This window comes from Mesocricetus auratus, unplaced genomic scaffold (assembly GCF_017639785.1).
Source record: "Mesocricetus auratus isolate SY011 unplaced genomic scaffold, BCM_Maur_2.0 Super-Scaffold_100676, whole genome shotgun sequence".
In the NCBI taxonomy this organism is placed as follows: domain Eukaryota; kingdom Metazoa; phylum Chordata; class Mammalia; order Rodentia; family Cricetidae; genus Mesocricetus; species Mesocricetus auratus.
The window spans coordinates 102,772,445-102,790,912 of record NW_024429266.1 but is presented as its reverse complement, the minus strand read 5'-3'; the positions used below and the strand labels follow the sequence as shown (position 1 = coordinate 102,790,912).

At 57.6% G+C, this 18,468-nt stretch overlaps 2 protein-coding genes across 7 annotated transcripts; one reads left to right on the top strand and one right to left on the bottom strand.

The window, feature by feature from the left end:
• Window positions 1–3,637: 3,637 nt before the first annotated feature.
• Window positions 3,638–8,760, bottom strand: Reep6 (receptor accessory protein 6). Of its 2 annotated transcripts, XM_005083306.4 has the most exons (6): window positions 8,552–8,760; window positions 5,245–5,338; window positions 5,017–5,155; window positions 4,616–4,784; window positions 4,041–4,121; window positions 3,638–3,815 (listed from the first exon to the last, which is right to left on the bottom strand). In XM_005083306.4, the coding sequence occupies exons 1-6, from the start codon at window positions 8,664–8,666 to the stop codon at window positions 3,778–3,780; spliced, it is 636 nt and encodes a 211-aa protein (XP_005083363.1). In that variant the 5' UTR covers window positions 8,667–8,760; the 3' UTR covers window positions 3,638–3,777. The 2 variants fall into 2 exon arrangements, with proteins under 2 accessions (XP_005083363.1, XP_012978435.1); XM_013122981.3 differs by lacking the exon at window positions 4,041–4,121.
• A 444-nt stretch (window positions 8,761–9,204) lies between these two features.
• On the top strand, window positions 9,205–17,893 carry Pcsk4 (proprotein convertase subtilisin/kexin type 4). 5 transcript variants are annotated; one of them, XM_040739265.1, is made up of 16 exons: window positions 9,214–9,664; window positions 9,803–9,841; window positions 9,932–10,036; window positions 12,869–12,961; window positions 13,046–13,174; window positions 13,466–13,542; window positions 13,639–13,727; window positions 13,826–14,097; window positions 14,185–14,397; window positions 15,442–15,542; window positions 15,670–15,722; window positions 15,795–15,912; window positions 16,208–16,390; window positions 16,532–16,656; window positions 17,421–17,543; window positions 17,670–17,881. In XM_040739265.1, the coding sequence occupies exons 1-16, from the start codon at window positions 9,233–9,235 to the stop codon at window positions 17,738–17,740; spliced, it is 2,223 nt and encodes a 740-aa protein (XP_040595199.1). In that variant the 5' UTR covers window positions 9,214–9,232; the 3' UTR covers window positions 17,741–17,881. The 5 variants fall into 5 exon arrangements, 4 of the variants coding, with proteins under 4 accessions (XP_040595199.1, XP_040595197.1, XP_040595198.1 ...); XM_040739263.1 differs by having other exon boundaries at window positions 9,218–9,664; window positions 15,619–15,722; XM_040739264.1 differs by having other exon boundaries at window positions 9,221–9,664; window positions 15,619–15,722; window positions 17,421–17,494; window positions 17,670–17,893.
• Window positions 17,894–18,468: the final 575 nt, after the last annotated feature.

The window sequence follows — 18,468 nt, the reverse complement described above, 5'->3', positions numbered from 1 at the left end:
GCTATCACCCCTCTGCCCCAGGGACAAGGGCTTTTGCTCATGGCTCCCCTAACATGCTAGGTTCCATCCTGACCCAGGACTTTGCCCAGGCTGCCCTCTGCCCCAGGACCTTTGGACAGCAGCTCCCGTTGTCCCTGGCAAAGTCTTCATGGCCTCACTTCTGCAATGATTTGCTCAAATTTATTTGTAGTAATTCTCTAGAGGTGGGGTTTTCCGTTTGTTTTTGTTTTTGGAGACAGGGTTTCTCTGTGGCTTTGGAGCCTCTGCTGGAACTCCCTCTGTAGACCATGCTGGCCTGAAACTCACAGAGATCCACCTGCCTCTGCCTCCCCAGTGCTGGGAATAAAAGGTGTGTGCCACCACCGCCCAGCTTTTTAGCTCTTAATATGTAAACAAGATTAGTTTGGACTTGGTGGCACATGCCTTTAATCCCAGCACTTGGGAGGCAGAGGCAGGTGGATCTCTGTGAGTTCGAGGCCAGCCTGGTCTACAAAGTGAGTTCCAGGACAGCCTTCAAAGCCACAGAGAAACCCTGTCTCGAAAAACAAAAATTAAAGACCTGTGATACCATACCCAGTCCAAATACTACTGAAAAGGTCTTATGTAGCCCAGGCTAGCCCTTTTCAAACTCCCTCCATAGAGAGGATGTACTTGAACTAATGAATGCATGGAGCCCCAAATCCCAAGGTCCTTACTTCCCCTTCTCTATTTGAATGCACCAAGGCAGGGGTTTGACTGTTGACTGCTCTAAGCTGTTCTGTTTTCTGGAAATTGTGTTGGATGCCTAGAGGCCACACGTGCCCAGCAGATCCTTGGGAGGGAGAGACTGGGTTACACAAGGCTGTGAGGGACAAAGTCACCCCTAATGACAACCCTGGGAGCAAATACATTCAAGCTTATAGCTGATGCTACTGCTGTTTCTACTGGATATTCCAATTGAAGGGCTAGGGGTGGATAGTGTGGGTGCGGGGGCTTGGTCAGGGTGGAGCCCCCGACCTGGATTTCTCAGAGAGGCTGGGGCGTGGCCAGGAGTGGAGCATTGGTACAGTATTCAGGAATCCCTGGATTCTGTCCCTGAGCCATAAAAAGTAAAATCCAGTCACCGACTGTCTTGGTGGGTGTACTGATCCCATGTGTACAGCCCAGGTGTCAGGTGTGTCAAGAGCTGTCCTCTCCCGTGGGGTCACCTGCTTGATACTGGCTTCCTCTCCACCCAAACCCATGGGATTTGAATTTTCCACCTCTTACTTCTGGGGAGAGAATGAACTTGGCCACAAGTCTATGACAGGGGTGGTGGTGGTGTGACTCATCTGTGTGTGGTGTGACTCATCTGTGTGTGGTGTCACTGATCTGTGTGGTGTGACTCATCTGTGTGTGGTGTGACTCATCTGTGTGTGGTGTGACTCATCTGTGTGTGGTGTGACTCATCTGTGTGTGGTGTGACTCATCTGTGTGTGGTGTGACTCATCTGTGTGTGGTATGACTGATCTGTGTGTGGTGTGACTCATCTGTGTGTGGTGTGACTCATCTGTGTGTGGTGTGACTGATCTGTGTGGTGTGACTCATCTGTGTGTGGTGTGACTCATCTGTGTGTGTGGTGTGACTCATCTGTGTGTGGTGTCACTGATCTGTGTGTGGTATGACTGATCTGTGTGGTGTGACTCATCTGTGTGTGGTGTGACTCATCTGTGTGTGGTGTGACTGATCTCTGTGGTGTGACTCATCTGTGTGTGGTGTCACTGATCTGTGTGTGTGGTGTCACTGATCTGTGTGTGTGGTGTCACTGATCTGTACATGGCTGTGTTGTCCAGACTGAGACAGGGAGGGAGGGAGGGAGGGAGGAAGAGGAAAACAGAGGAGGGAAGCCTCAAGAAACTGTCCAAAGAACCAGGCATGATGCTGTCACAGAGGACCCAAGTTCAGTTCCCAGCATGCATGCTGCTGACTCACACCCGCAACCGGTTCCTCTGGCCATCGCAGGCAGCCACGCACAGACCAACACAGACAGATTTAAAATTAAGAATCTTAGAGAACCCCGGGAAATGGGGCTGGAGAGACGGCTCAGAGGCTAAGAGCACTGACTGCTCCTCCAGGGGTCCTGAGTTCAATTCCCAGCAACCACATGGTGGATCACAACCATATACAATTTCCATTTACAATTCAATCTGGTGTCCTCTTCTGGTATGTAGGCAGAACACTGTATATGTAATAAATAAATAAATCTTTAAAAAAAAAAAAAGAAAACCCCAGGAAACCTTTCTGGTCTTATGAACAATGACATGGAGAGGACCGGCCACCCTGGTTGGGGCGATCTCAATAAACTCCAGTCCCAGCCAGACCTGGCCCATAGCTGCCTGGTCTATCTGGAGTGCACACTAACACTATCTTTTCCCATGCAGAGTGGCATGTAGCCTGACCTCAGAAGTTGGGTGGCTGAGGCAGGAGAATATGCTTCTGGCCAGCCTGGGCTACACACCAAAATGCTATCTCAGGGAGGGAGGATGTGGGTTTTCTGCCTGAATTTCCGCACGCCTTGGCCCCTTTGGCAGGACTCAGGTAGGTGACTTTGCCTCCTCTGACTCAGTTTCCTTGGTTCTGACCACATGGTTGACGTTAATTCCTGACAGCCCTCCCAGCAGCTGAGCTGACACATTCGTGGGCCTGAGCGGGTGATTTTATTATGCCTCAGAGGATAGATGTTACACACGGGACTCCCAGATGGTGCTTGTGGGGCTCCTGTGGTAGATGTACCACATGGGCAGGTTTTACGTGTGGGGTCCCAGCGGGCAGGTGTTTCATGTGGTGCCATGGTGGGCGTTGGGCGTTGTTCCGTGGGTGGGCAGTTGTTCTCTGCGGCTCTCATGGACTGGTGTCTGACGTGACTGATGTGGTGCTCTGGCGGTCTAGTGTTTCGTGTGGCTCCCGTGGCAGGTGTGCAGACACGGCCCTAGTATGCCAAGTGCTGTAAGAGCCAGCAGTGTCTTGGGCAGCGCAGCTGGTGGTTATAACCCGGCCACTTACAGGTGATCTCTGTGGTGGACTCGGACACATACTCCAGAGAGGAATCAGAGTGACAGGCAGGCATCAGATCAGGCACCAAGCTGCTGCCAGCCAGCTCTACGGCCTGTGTCTTCTGACCCGGCTTGCTGTTCTTGGGACCCACGTCACCTGGCTCACTGGGAGCCTTGGCGCCAGTCTGATTAGGGTCAGGTGGGCTGGGTGACTGGGCCCTGGGTGAGCCTTGGTTGGAGTCGCTGACACGCTGTGTGGAGGTTGGGGCTGACACGGCTGCTGTTGATCGGCCTGCCGGCTGGCCTGACGCTGGTGCCTGAGGGGTGTGATGGTTGTTTCCTAGGTAGCGGCCCGCTGGCCGAGCAGGTCCTAAGTACCGGCCTGCTGGCTGTGAGGACCCCCCAGGTCGTGTGGCTGGTTGAGAGGGTCCCGAGGACGTACTGGGAAGTCGGGTCCGCTGTGCAGGTCTGGAAGTCATACTGCCCCGGCCACGATGGCCCCGGGCCTTGCTGGGAATCTGGGAGCCGTTAGCAGAGCCAGTGGGCAGCTGGCCCCGGGACGCAGACCCGGAACCTGGGCTGACTGGGGACGAGGACTGCCCGTTAATGGCTTGTGGCGGGCTTCCTGCTGTCTTGCTTGGGCTCGAGGTTCGGCGTTGGTGTTGGGTCTCTGTCTGGGAGTCCGAGGAGGACTCAGAGGCCTGGGCGTCAGTTGTGTGTCCCTTGTCATTGGCCGGGGACTCGGCGCACAGACTGCCTGGGGACTTCACTTGTGCCTCAGGAGCGGAGTCTGACTTGACTTGGCTGTGGAGAGGAAAGGGAGGTTGTGAGGGTGGGTGAGGCTCAGTCGCAGAGGCGAGCAGACATCTGAGCACAGACGCAGCACACCCCACCCCTCGTGGGCACACGCACACACGTGTCCATGGAAACCTGCAGTGTGCAGCACCGTACATCCGCCCAGAGGCAGAACCACACAACAAACACAGAACGCACACGGCCCCTGCACAGTCCCTCCTGGGCATTACGTACGATCCGTTTCCAGTGCGGCTGGGGGCTCCGTTGTTGATGCTGGGTTGATGAGAGCCCGGCCCCGTGCTAGGACCTGCAGAACTGGTTCCCGACAGCCAGGGAGAGAGAGGCGGACAGTAAGAGAATAGCAGAGCCATGCAGGGGAGTGTAGCCAGACTCAGTAGTCTCAGGACAGCCGGACAGACAGACAGGCAAATCCAGTCAGGGGGACAGACAACGGAGACAGGGTCAGTTGAGACCCAGGAGCCAGCTGGGGCGGTGTGACACTGTCACACCTGTCATCCCAGCACTCAAGAAGGCAAAAAACATCAGGATCAAAAGGTGACCCTCAGCTACTTAGTGAGTTGGAGGCTAGCCTGGGCTACATGAAATCCTTTTTGTCTCAAAATAACTGAACAAGCCATGTGTGATGGCACACACATTTAATCCTAACTCTTGGGAGGCGTAGATAGGCAGATCTCTAAGAGTTCCAGGCCAGCCTGGTATGCATAAAAGATCCAGTCTCGACAAACAAATAAACAAACACCCACCCCAGAGTGCAGATCACCCGGGCATCATCTACCCCAAGTACACACCGTCCCGTGTTATTCCAGCTGCCGTGTCCAGTGCTTGTCCGCTTAGCTGGCTCACGGCGTTGTCCAGAGCCATGTGGTGTTTTAGAAATAGTGGTCGTATGACGCGATGGTATAGTATTAGAGCCCCGTTCCAAGGTCCCGGACTCATGCAGAATAACAGGAAGGCGCACTGTATGGGGACACACCGCTGTCACACAGGGCCCCGCCCCCCACGGGGACACACCGCTGTCACACAGGGCCCCGCCCCCCACGGGGACACACCACTGTCACACAGGGCCCCGCCCCCCACGGGGACACACCAGTCACACAGGGCCCCGCCCCCCACGGGGACACACCGCTGTCACACAGGCCTGTCCCACCACTTCTTTGCCCTTCCCCAATGGGGCTGATGGCCTGCCCACCTTGCCCGCGTAGTAGAAAGGGAACCAGAACAGGAGTAGATCGCTGAAGAATTCGACCAGGCCGAACAGAGCGTACACCACCCAGTAGGTTAGCCACACAGTGTCGTCTTCCTTGTTTGGGCTCTCGATGGCTTTGACTCTGTCCAGATGGGAACACACGTGTCTTCTTTGGTGGTCCCTGGGACCCCCAGAAGCCTCCCCACCCCTGTGGACAGCCTGTTCACTCACGAAGCATATGCGGGGTATACAAATCCGATGACATTGCACAGTAGAGAGGCCCCGTAGCCGAATAGAAGATACAGGCTTAGAAGAGCGAGGGCTCCTGTGAAGACAAAAGCAGTCTGCAACCCGCACCTCCTTCCTGGGGACACTCAGGGCAATGCGTTCCCCTGCTGTAGCATCGAACCCTCGGTCTCATGTCTGTCGTGTGTCCCCCATGGGGTGGGAGCCCGCTTTGTAGCAGGCAAGGACCTCACTCAGCTACGGGATGGGGCTCAGTTTTTGGTCAAGAGTTCTTTTTTGGTGCTGGGCAGTGGTGGAGGCAGAGAGGCGGAGGGAGGTGGATCCCTGTGAGTTCGAGACCAGCCTGGTCTACAGAGCGAGTTCCAGGACAGCCTCCAAAGCTACACGAGAAACCCTGTCTTGAAACCACCCCAAAAAGAGTTGTTTTGTTCTTCTTTGAGATAGGGTCTCAGGACGCAGTCCTGGCTGGCCTCAAACTCACGGAGCAGAGCTCATGGAGCGCAGCCTGCTTCCAGCTCCTGAGTGCTAGGATTAAATGCGTGCTCTGCCGTGGTGCTAATGTTTTTGCTGTTTTCAGACTGCATCTTGCTTTGTAGCCCAGGCTGGCCTTGGACTCCAGCTCCTTCTATCCTGGCCTCTGGAGTTCTGGGATGACAGAATACACGAGACCATTCTTGGCTATGTAGTGAGTTCAATGTCAGCCTGGGCTACGTGAGGCCATGTCTCAAGCGCCACTACCTACAAAGGCCTGGAGGGTGACACAGTTGATAAAACGCTCTCTTTCCAGCATGATGACTCGAGTGTGAACGTCCAGTGCACACCAACCAAACCAAACAACAACGGGCTTGGGTAGGGTGCCTGCTACTGCAGCCCTTGACACAGGGTGACAGACACCAGTGGATCCTTGGCCTCGCTGGACAGTCAGGGTAACTGAGGGGATGAGCTAGGAGTTCAGTGAGAGGCTATCCCTAGAGAAAGTGGAGTGTGCCAGGCCAGACGCTCAACAGGCAAAGGCACTTGCCAAGTAATCAATCAGGGCGCCTCATCTGATTGCTCCAACAACTTGATGGAAGGAGGAATCACCTCCTCCCTCCCCCTCTCATGCTGGAAACCCCCACAACAAGGTGAGTTATTCCTTGTTCTACATTTCCCCTGATCAGATCTCTGCAGGAGGATGGACTGGGCCCCTGCAGGTGCGGCTGGCACTCCTGGGCCCGGCTGTGTCTCAGTCACTCCCCCTTACCACACTCTAGGGAATGGCCTTTCACCCACTGAGACATTCTCAGAAATGAAAAGCCTGGGGCCTGGCTGCCATGGTAAACTTGATGCTAGAAAGGGTCACCAGAGAGAGCTTGGGACTTGTGGGGAAGTGCTTGGGGGACCTGGGGCTTTATCTGCTTCAGTGAAGGTCAGAGGCCAAGCAGAGCTGGGGAGGTGGGAGTGGCTTATCTTCTAGTGGGGACCTTTGCCCCGGGGAAGCCGGACTGAGACATCCCCGGCCTCCTCCCCCAGACTGCTATCTGCTGGGACACAGCTTCTGTGTCTAAGGTCAGAGTCCCTGCCCCTCCCTTCCACCTGTTCTGAGTCTTATCCTCCTGAGGCTGAAGAGGAAGGAGGGGGCCCCCAACTGGCCAGGTGACCTTCCAGTCGCTGCCTTGAGTCTAAGTTGCCTGCCTCATTTAGGGCCTGGGGGCACAGCGTGACCTTTGGAGCGGCTGAAACCTAAGAATCAGTCTCTGTTAAGGGTCCTAAAGCAGGTGGGGGATGTCACCCTGTCTCTGGCTTTGCTGGGGGAAGGGCTGTCCCAGGGTATTAGTCCCCTCAATCTCTCTAACTGCAGCCTCAGCAGGAGGAAGATAACTTCGGACACCAATCCCCACAGGGCAGGACAGGAGGCACAGGGACAGAGGGGCCGGATATGGAGATGATGAGCAGTTCTCCAACACATCCCTGACTCCTGTGCCTCAGTTTCCTTCCTAGTGACATCCAAGCTGTTCCCCTCCTGACCCCTCCCCTCCCAGGGTACTATGATGCAATTTCCCTAGTGATGTGGAAAGTCACAACAGAGGTTGCAGCCTGGACCTGGGGCTGCACAGCTGGAAAATGGACTGTCTTGGTGCTGAGTCATCCCAAAGAGGGGGACACCCTGGGATCTGGGCTCTGATACCAGCATCACCCCTACACACACACACACACACACACACACACACACACACACACACGCACGCACACGCACACGCACACGCACACACACATACACACACTGGGGTCTGGGAGCCCCACCCTCCAGCTGACAAGAATGTAAAGAACTCCTAGGATCTGTCTGGAGAAGGGGCTTCATGACCTGTGACACTAGTCTGTCACACAGAAACCCCATTGTCCTGTGATTCGGGAAGGGACCTCAGGATTAGGCTGTGGGCTTCTGAAGACACAAAAAGGGGACGCTCGAAAATCATTTTGGGAAGTCACACAGGGATCCTTACCACACTTGCAGACAGAACCTGGAACCAGTGGACCTACAATTGGGATGCTTGGGTGGTTCCCTCCCCCAGGCTCCCCACCCCCCAAGCCCCAGTGTTGGGTGCTGGGTCAGTCTTCATGTTCCAGAAATGCATGGGGTCGTTTCTTCATGAGAACATTCGAGAAGGAGTTGGGAACACGAAGGGGATTGACTGGTGGATGTGCCTTGTTTCTCCACCCACATAGGGGCCAACTTGAATACTGGAAAAACCAGACTTACAGGGGCTTGGGGCCTGGCCAGCAGCCAGGGCCCAGCGAGGAGGCAGATTTGGGACACTAGGGTGGCCTTTTCCAAAGACTTTGGAAGAGAGGCAGGCGAATTAAAGTCCCTCCTCCCTAGAATCTAGAATAAGACGCCACAGGCAGGTCAGATCCCCAGATATTGTCAGGATCCATGAGGGAACCAGTTCCCCTTCCGTGGATGGGGACTCGAGACATTTTGGTCTCCCGTTGGAGACCCAGCTGTGCTCCCCTTCCCAGGAAGAGTGAGACCCTAAAGTCATGCCTGGGTGCCTGTACCCTCATGAGGTCAGAGTCCCCAGGACCTCACGATGCCTCAACAGGGACCAGGGATACCGCACCTAGTCCTTCCTGAGTTTTCAGAGCCTCCCATAACCCATCAGACCTAAGATGTGAACCTCTCCCAAGGTGAGGCACCCAAGGCTTCAAGGTGCCCATCCGGTACGTGGGCCGTGCACCTCTCCAGGGTCGGAACAGAGGACCTCAAGGTGCCCATCGGGGACCCGCGACAAGCACCCCACTCCAGGCTCACCCGCGGCGAGATACCGCTTCTCTACTCCGGTCCTGGCTTCGAGCGCCCCGAGCGCCTCGGTGGCTACGTTCTTCTGCTCTAGAAAACGCTCGAAGCGCTGGCGCAGACCGTCCATGGTAGCGGCGGGCCCGGGTCAAGCCGCTCAAGCACACCCGCAGCCTCGCGCACCGGCCCCGCCGACGGCGCGAAGCCTTGGCCTCGGGCGCCCGGCCAGGCCCCGCCCCCTGCCCGCTGCTTTCGGACCCCAGCCCTGGCTCCGCCCCCGATCCCGGGCTCTGGCCAATGGGAGGGCAAGGCGGACAAAGGAGGTGGGGCCTGCCCCGTCTCCCCCGCCGCATGGCCCTCTGGCCAGAGCTAAGTCCGGCCCGGCCTTCAGGAGGCCGGAGGGGGCGGGGCGCCAGGCTTCCGGAGCGTTGATTGGTCAAGAGGGAGGAGCTCGATACTGATTGGACAAGCCGTAGATTATTGACGGAGAGTGATAAGGGTGGGTGGGGCTAACTGAGAAACGGGTGGGCGTGGCCGGGATAAGGCCATCGCTGATTGGACATACTGGAGAAGGCGGAGTTGATCATAAAGGAGGCGGGACTACATTGGAAGAAAACGATGCTGGTTGGAAGATGTGGAGAGGCAGGGCTGATTCTCGAAGGAGGGGCGTGGAAGAAAGTGGGCGGGACCAAATAAATGGCTGAGGGCATCCCTGCGGTCTTGAACCCGCCCCTAAAAGCCAGAAGGAGGTGTTGCCCTTGTACAAGTGGGGAAACTGAGGCTCCCGAAGGCTTAGGTCCGTGTGGACGTCTCTTCATGTGGGATAGTCCCACCCCTCATGGATGGGGGAAGAGGGAACCGCAAGGCCCCTTGGGAGTTGAAAGCTTCGGGGTTGCTATGGAGTCCGGGATGGGGTGGCTTCCTGAGGCCCCGCCCCCCGCCCCGCCCCCCGCTATGCGGCCCTCCCCGACTGCGCTGTGGCTGGGTCTGGCTTTGGCCCTCCTGGCTGTGGGGTGGGCCTCAGCCCGGGCCCCCATCTATGTCAGCAGCTGGGCCGTGCGGGTGACCAAAGGTTACCAGGAGGCTGAGCGCCTGGCACGTAAATTTGGCTTCATCAACCTGGGACAGGTGGGTGGGAGGAACCTGGATGGATGGGACATGGGTGGGGCCTGGACGACCACAGACCTGGACAGATGGGAGGGGGGGTCCCCAAGACCTCCCCGGATACGAAGAACGAACCTGTCTACGTGCCCCCTCCATATTCAGTTTGGGATTCTGCGACCCTTAATTGGGCACCTGGTTGAGGTATATAATGCCGCAGAAACTGGACTCCATCCTTGGGACTGTATCAGAGGAGCCAGGTCCCAGCGATGCCCCTGTCCATCACATCCCCAGATCTTTCCTGACGACCACTATTTCCATCTACGGCATCGGGGTGTGGCCCAGCAGTCCCTAACCCCGCACTGGGGCCACCGTCTGCGCCTGAAGAAAGAGCCCAAGGTGAGTGAGCCCAGGGCTGCCATCTCCGAAGGCCAACCAGCCACCTTCTGTCATTCTTATGAGTACCTGTAGGTGTGCCAAGTGGGGCCTGCTTGGAGAAATCATGAATGAGCATGGCACCTACCACAACGTGGCACTTGGGGGGGCGGCTCTTACTGACAGCCCCTGCCGTGCTTCTCAAGGAAAGAGGTCCTCAGGTACTGGTCCTTCCCCACTCCGAGCCGTAGGATGTAAGGAAGGGAGCTGGTCCATTTTAACAGACTAGAAAACTGTGCTGGATGTGCGAACCTGAGTCAGTGAGTGTGCCGCTGAACCAGGAGCAGAACCCAGGGCGCTTTGGCTTCTCTGGATACATCCACATTAGACCATAGGGAACAGCCCTTAGGCCGTGGTCAAAGAATGGCATGGAGTTGTGGGAGTTACCAGATACACTGAAGAGGTCACCTTCCGTATCAGGAACTGTCTTAGTCACTGTCCTACTGCTGAGACAAAAAATGCCATGACCAAGGCAACTTCTAGAAGGAAGAGCTTATTGGAGCTTACAGCGTCAGAGGGTGATTCCACAGCCACCACGTGGAGGAGCAGGGCGGCAGGCAGGCAGGCAGGCAGACAGGCACACTGGGGCAGCGGCTGAGAACTTCCACCCTCACCCACAAGGAGGAGGCAGAGAGAGCTGAGAAACTCACCTCAAAACCTCCCACTCTCCTCCCAGTGACACACCTCCAGCAAGGCCACACTTTCCTAACACAATGGGGACTGAGCATTCGAATATAAGAGTCTGTGGGACCAGACTCTCTCAAACCGACAAAGGGACTATGTGTCTTCAGAGGCCAAACCTCGTGGAGGACAAGAAGGAAGTCAAAGAGATGGGTGAAGAGAAGGAAAGTGGGGGGGGGACGACAAGAGATGAGGTGGACGGGTGGACGGACAGACCGGCCACGCCAGGCCACCCGGGAGAGCGTGGCTCATGAGGCCAAGGCGGAGGTATAAGGAGAAGGGGCTTGAGCCCGGTGAGGCTGACGTGCAAAGACAGTGCCCGAGCTCCTTCCTGCTCGCTAGTGTAGCTGAGTGAGGAGCAGGCTGACTGCGGAGGCCAGCAGTGCGATGTAGGTCGGCGATGTTGGACCAAGAGGGAGGTGACGGGCTCAGGCCCCATGGGGGCACTTGTTCAGCAAGTGCCAGTGTGCTTAAAGCAGGCAGGAAACCTCACACCTGTCATCCCTGCACGAGGGAAGCGGAGGCAGGAGGATCGGGATTTCAAGGTCATCTTCAGCTACGTGAGACCCTATCTCAGAAGACAGGGAGATGGCTGCTGCCCAGCCCTGCTGAGCTCTCCCCAGGACCCACATAGTGGAAGGAGAAAACTGGCCGCCATGGTTGCTTTTCAAAAGGTTTATTTGTATTTCTTTTGACTAAGGAGGGTTACTGTTTCTTCTGCTCGCTTGCCCTTGGGATCAGAAGAGGACACAGGATTTCCTTGGAACTTGTCCCAGGTGGTTGTGAGCTGCCATGCTGGGAATCGAACCCTGGTCCCCTGCAAGAGCAGCCATTTCTCTAGCCCCGCTATGACCTCCACATATGCCGTGGTGTGCACATGCAGAGACACAGAGAGACAGGCGAGAGGGAGGGTGTACGCATGTAAAAGTACAGGGGAGCAGTCCCGAGGGCGTGGTGAGAGCTGTGGGCTTGGAGCCAGGGGTGTCCTGACCAGGACGAGTGTCAGAAGTTGTAAGGGCTAGGAGATCTGCTCCAGCCCCACCTAGGGTTCCAAAGGTGAACTGCTTCTCAGGAACGCAGGAGGCGGAAGAGATTTCTCTGGTAACTTCTCACCCTCTGAAGGTCACGCTCTTCAATCCATGTGCTCCTTATCTCTAGCCAGGTGCAAGGTAGAGTTTTTCAGGGTCATAGAAGCAGATAAAAGTTTTACATGGGGGCCTGGAGAGATGGCTCAAAGGTTAAGAGCACTGACCCCTCTTCTAGAGGTCCTGAGTTCAATTCCCAGCAACCACGTGGTAGCTTACAACCATCTGTAATGAGATCTGGTGCCCTTTTCTGGCCTGCAGGCATACATAGAGGCAGGATGTTGCATACATAATAGATCTTTTTAAAAAAGTTTTACATGGGCTAGGCAGTGACGGTGCACGCCTTTAGTCCCAGCACTGGGGAGGCAGAGGCAGGCGGATCTCTGAGAGTTCAAGACCAGCCTGGTCTACAAGTGCGAGCTCCAGGACAGCCTCCACAGCCACAGAGAAGCCCTGTCTCGAGAGAAAAAAGAAGTCTGCAATGAGGACACCTAGCACCCTCAGAAGGCAGTATCCCTGTCGTGTTGCTAAATAAAGTCTATGACATGTTTGTCTCTGGTGACAATATTCCTCCGTGAGATGTGTGTGTCTAATGGCCTGACCCCTGGAATATGCACTGAGCTCTCACGGCATAATTCTGAGGCCCAGTATTGGAAGAAGTGGGTTTTCAAAGTGCTGCCCGGCCAGGAGTGAGAGGTGGCATACCCCTTTGATCAGCTTGTCTAAACAGTGAGTTCCAGCCAGGGCTACACAGCGCAACCCTGTCTCAAAAGAAAAACTAATGCTGTGGGAGGAGCCAGCAGGACTGGTGAGAAGGATCTAGAACGAGGAAGGAGGAAGGAGTAGGATTGGAACCAGAAGAGCCACATCCTTGGGCCTCAGCCACCTCTAAGAACACAGCCTGAGGCTCATGGAGTACTCCAAGCCAACATCCCTGTCTTAGCAAGGACCTCCACGGAGGCCCACAGCCCCCTTGCCTACACTCCGCGCCCTTGGAGGTGGTGGCTGCTCTAGCCCGTGTGCTCTGCAGGTGCAGTGGTTTGAGCAGCAGACTTTGAGGCGGCGGGTGAAGCGCTCCCTGGTGGTGCCCACAGACCCTTGGTTTTCTAAGCAGTGGTACATGGTGAGCACTTGGGATGGACTGAATGGGGGGGGTGGGGGGACAGCAGCCTGAGACCCACTGATCCTAGGTCCCTCTTTGTCATAGAACAACGAGATACAGCCAGATCTCAACATCCTGAAGGTTTGGAACCAGGGACTGACCGGCCGGGGAGTGGTGGTCTCCATCTTGGACGATGGCATTGAGAAAGATCATCCAGACCTCTGGGCTAATTACGTGAGTCTTTGGGCTAGAGAAATGGCTCCGTGGTTAAGAGCAATGCCCTCTTCTTCCAGAGGTCTTGAGTTCAATTTCCAACACCCACGTGGTGGCTCACAACCATCCGGAATAAGATCCGGTGCCCTCTTCTGGCCTGCAGGTGTACATGCAGGCAGAACACTGTATACATAACAAATAAATCTTTTAAAAAATTATGTGAGTCCTCCCAGGAGCGGGATAGCAGGGCAAGTCCCCAGATCTAGGAGGGCTCACCTCATTCCCATCTTTCTTTCCCCGCCTACCCTCCAGGACCCTCTGGCCAGCTATGACTTCAATGACTATGACCCAGATCCCCAGCCTCGCTATACACCCAGCGATGAGAACCGGTGAGCCAGGCGCTGCTGTACCAGGTGTTCCCAGGCCTGCAGAAATGCCATGGCTGCTGGGACCCATGGATGCTTTCCTCCTTGCCCTGGAATTAGGCATGGGACCCGCTGCGCTGGGGAGGTGTCTGCCACAGCTAACAACGGCTTCTGTGGTGCTGGTGTGGCCTTCAACGCCAGAATTGGAGGTACCAGGGATGGAGGTTGTAGGGTGTGAGCATAGCTTGACCAATGGAGAAACACCACCCCAACCCCTTCCCCATTCCCTCCACTGATTCCTGGGCAGTGCTAGGCCCCAGGCTGAGGGTGACTGAAAGGTGGCCGGGAGGTGGCCTAGCAGGGCAACCAATGTTGGTGCTGGCAAGGCCCACGACCACCCGCGCAGGCGTACGCATGCTGGATGGAACCATCACCGACATCGTGGAGGCGCAGTCCCTCAGCCTGCAGCCGCAACACATCCACATCTATAGCGCCAGTTGGGGGCCCGAGGATGACGGTCGCACGGTGGACGGACCGGGTATCCTCACTCGGGAGGCCTTCAGGCGTGGCGTGACCAAGGTGCACAGGGAGCGCACCCTTGGTGGAGGGTACCCGACCCTGAAGTTGGAGGGCTGACTCTGTTCTCCTGGGTCACTCCCCACCCAGGGCCGCCAAGGGCTGGGCACACTGTTCATCTGGGCCTCGGGAAACGGTGGCCTCCATTACGACAACTGCAATTGTGACGGCTACACCAACAGCATCCACACGCTATCAGTGGGCAGCACCACGCGGCAGGGCCGAGTTCCCTGGTACAGCGAGGCCTGCGCCTCCACGTTCACCACCACCTTCAGCAGCGGAGTGGCCACCGACCCACAGATCGTGAGCACCACGCCCTCACCACAGGCCCCGCCCCCGCAGGGACCTCACCAGGCCCCGCCTCCTCGTGCCCCGCCCCCAGGCTTCAATCAGACAGAGACCCCCCATCCCTCCAGATCCAGATCCCCAAGCAAGTCCCACTCCACAAGACGTGGCCCACACTGGCTCTGCCCTTCCTGCTCGTGCTCACAGCCTCTCCGACCCCAGTCCAAACCTAGAGGCAACCATGTCGGCTCACTTGGCCACTCCCTCTGCCTCCCTGGACAAGATCCGCGCCAATGCCCGGCTACCTGTGTCCTCCTGCGTCTACCTGGAGCCCCTTGCCTCTGCTGGGGCTGGCCCCGAGGTCGTGCCTCGCCCCCCTGCGCCACCAGCTCCCAGGTCTCCTACCCCACATGTGACACATGGGGTCTGGGCAGTTGTGGCTCCTTGTCCCTCAGCACTTCTGTCCCCCAGATAGGAACTAAGTATCAAGGCTCAGGCGCTTGCTGAGACTGAGCTCGGAATCTTGGCACTTTGTTTGTTTTTTCTCGATAGGGTTTCTCTGTGTAGCTCTGGCTGTCCTGGAACTCTCTCTGTAGACCAGGCTGGCCCCAAACTCAGAGATCCGTCTGCCTGTGCCTTCCGAGTGCTGGGATTAAAGGCGTGCGCCACCACGGCCAGCTGGTCTTGGCACTTTTTAGATGTAGGGCCCTTTGTCATTTTGAACTCAGTGCTCAGTGGTTTTGGAACCTAGTCCGTAGCAGTTTTAAATCTTGGCCACTAGTCATTGTTGACTAAGTACTTGCTAAACTTAGTCGTTTGTGTTCACCATGTAGACCAGGCAGCCTAGGAGTCACAACCACTCCTGTCTTGCCCCACGAGTGCTGGGATTGAACTCCTGCATCAGCAGGCCTGGGACTTCCAGTACCTTGGAGCTTAGTCCTCAGCGTCTTCACACTTAGCTTGATCTTCAGCCCTTAGGAACCTAGTACCTAGTACCTTCCCTACAAGTCCTCCATCTGGGCCACGCACTGTGCTCAAGAGCCTTCTGCTGTCTGTCCCCAGGTCACCACGGACCTGCACCACCAGTGCACCGACAAGCACACGGGCACCTCGGCCTCCGCTCCGCTGGCCGCTGGCATGATCGCCCTGGCTCTGGAGGCCAAGTAGGTGACCGTGGGGCCCCGCCCACCGCCCCGCCCCCACGGGCGGCGCCCGGCTCACCCGCCCTCGCCCCCCCAGCCCGCTCCTGACCTGGAGGGACCTACAGCACCTGGTGGTCCGCGCGTCCAGGCCGGCGCAGCTGCAGGCGGAGGACTGGAGGATCAACGGCGTGGGGCGCCAAGGTGCGGCGGGGCCAGGCAGGGGACCGGGTTGCCGTGCACGCAGGGCGAGTGACAGCTACCTCTCCCGCGCAGTGAGTCACCACTACGGCTACGGGCTGCTGGACGCGGGGCTGCTGGTGGACCTGGCTCGCGTGTGGCTGCCCACGCAGCCTCAGAAGAAATGTGCCATTCGGGTGGTGCACACCCCCACGTGAGGGAGGCCCCGCCCCCACCCCGCCCCACCGGGGAGGGCCCCAGTCACGCCCACTGGAGGAAGGCCCCGCCCACACCCCAGGAGGCAGGTCCAGGTCTCCGCCCAGCACGTTGTTGCAGCCTCCCTCCTCCCCTACCTCCCCACTCTAGTCCAAGGTAGGAAGATGCCCCGAGGCCTCAGTTTACCCATCTGAGGAAGGAGAGTGCCCTTAGGCCCTTGGACCCCCCCCAGGCCCGCCTCCCGGCGCCACCCGGCCCACTGCAGGCCCATAGGATCATCCTCACCTTACCAGCCCCATCCTGCCTCGGATGCTGGTGTCGAAGAACGTGTCTGCGTGCTCCGATGGCTCGCACCGCCTCATCCGCTCGCTCGAGCACGTGCAAGTCCAGTTGTCACTCTCCTACAGCCGCCGCGGGGACCTGGAGATCTCCCTCACCAGCCCTATGGGGACACGCTCCACGCTCGTGGCCATCAGGTGTGACATCCTCCCAAGGGGCCCCGTGGGCGAGTGGAGCCCTGCCCGGCCTCCTGCAGGTGGTCCCCTGCGCGGGTGGGACTCAGAAGACACGTGTTAGGCGCCACCCATCCTGTCTCCTGTGCCACCCGCCGGCCACAGACCCTTGGATATCAGCGGCCAAGGCTACAACAACTGGATCTTCATGTCCACCCACTACTGGGATGAGGACCCGCAGGGCCTGTGGACCCTGGGCCTGGAGAACAAGGGCTACTATTTTAACACAGGTGAGAGAGCTGGCTGTGGCTGCCGGGCTGGGGACCCTGCTTTAGTTGACCCACAGCCACGGGTCCCAGGGGTTTTCTTGGAGAGACCATGCAATAATTACTTTAGCACACAGTAGAGGTTGTTGAGGTTGGGTCTCAGCCACCTGTGCACAGTAGGTGTTCAGTTATGAGGTAACGTGAGAGAGAGAGGATCTGGCCGCTGGCACACATGGGGGAAGTGGGGAACTGGCCATTGGTGCATAGTAGGTTACCTGAAGGAAGTTGATGGGGGGTTCTGCACAGTGGCACACAGTAGGTGCAGTCACCTGAGGAAAGGAGGGGAGTCTGGCCGTTGGTACACAGTTGGTGTGCAACAAACTGGGGTGGTCTAGCCAGTGATAAATAATAAGGTATTGACTGCCTGAGGGATATGACGAAACCTGGCCACTAGCACACAGTAGGGGCGTATACCGGGAAGCTGGGGGGAATGGCCACTAGCACACAGTAGGGGTGTAGACCGGGAAGCTGGGGAGAATGGCCACTAGCACACAGTAGGGGAGGTACCGGGAAGCTGGGTGCAGTTGTAGCACACAGTAGGGGAGGTACCGGGAAGCTGGGTGTAGTTGTCCTGAGGAAGTGGGGCCTCCAGTCACTGGCACAGTGGATGAGTAGCAGCCAGGCTCAGTTGATTTGGGGCCCTGGGTGGGAGCCGCTAAGGCTGCCTACAGGGCCTGGCAGGCCACCGACAGCCTGTCCCCTCGGTGCCCACCGCGACCCCTGCCCAGGAACTCTGTACTACTACACACTGTTGCTGTACGGGACGGCCGAGGACATGACAGCGCGGCCCCAGGGCCCCCAGGTGACCAGCCGCGCGTGTGTGCAGAGGGACACAGAGGGGCTGTGCCAGGGTGAGTGGCCGCAGCGCATGGTCACTTGTCGGGGGAGGAGGCGCAGCGGCCCGGGATGGGTGGGCGGGCACTGGCTGCTCCCTCCTGCTGCAGCCTTACCTCCATTTCCATTCTGGCCCTCAACAGAAAGTCACAGCTGTCCCCATGCAGAAAGTCACATCCTGGCCAGGCTCTGCCTCGTCCCCAGCCGGCAGTGATGGCTCTACAGCCAAACAGAGCAGCCAGTGACCCAGGGACAGGCCAGCTGTCACCCTCCTGTCACACCTGCTGGGCCAGCTTGACCAGTGACTACACTGCCTGTCCCCGTCCCTCGTGCTGGGCAAGCTCCAGGGCTCCTCCAAGGCCTGCCATCTCGGGCGGCCACCCCGGCTACCAGTCCCGGGCCGTGGTGCTGGCCCCGCTGGCCAGGACCTTCAGGAGACCCCTCTCGGCTTGAGGAGGGCCCACCCCCTTAGGCTAGACACCCCAATGCCCGAGACCCTGAAGGCTGGGGAGCCAGAGATGCCGGATTGGAAGGGCGGTACCCCAGGGACCCCAGGCTGGGATAGGACCCTGCCTGCCCCAGAAGGCCTTGGCAGGCTATCGGCGGCCACTGCATGGGCCTCGGCTACTCCCAGTGGGAGATGTGTCTCTGCTTATTTTGGAGCAGGGCAAGGGTGTGGTGGGCAGAGGTCAGACCACAGCCACCAACCATCTGTCCCTTCCCTGCCCCAGAGCTGTCCACAAGCCCCGTGTCTGACCTCATAGTTGGTAAATAAAAGTTAAATAGAAGATGTCACGTTTGTGGTGTCCTTCAGGGCAGGGTGTGGACTAGAGATCCCTGGTAGGGGCCCACTGCCCACCAGTGTGGGATTCCAGGAGCCCACAGACACCGTGATCACAGGTGTGTGGTAATCACCCTTTCCTTTTTTTTTTTTTTTTTTTT

Coding starts and splice junctions, on each gene's coding strand:
- Reep6 (XM_005083306.4), bottom strand. CDS start 8,666: ATGGACGGTCTGCGCCAGCGCTTCGAGCGTTTTCTAGAGCAGAAGAAC. Junction 5,339..8,551: donor GAAGCGGTATCTCGCCGCGG/GTGAGCCTGGAG, acceptor TTGTCTTCACAG/GAGCCCTCGCTCTTCTAAGC. Junction 4,785..5,016: donor CTTTCTACTACGCGGGCAAG/GTGGGCAGGCCA, acceptor GTCCCCATACAG/TGCGCCTTCCTGTTATTCTG.
- Pcsk4 (XM_040739263.1), top strand. CDS start 9,233: ATGGCTGAGGGCATCCCTGCGGTCTTGAACCCGCCCCTAAAAGCCAGA. Junction 9,665..9,802: donor GCTTCATCAACCTGGGACAG/GTGGGTGGGAGG, acceptor CTCCATATTCAG/TTTGGGATTCTGCGACCCTT. Junction 9,842..9,931: donor TAATTGGGCACCTGGTTGAG/GTATATAATGCC, acceptor TCACATCCCCAG/ATCTTTCCTGACGACCACTA.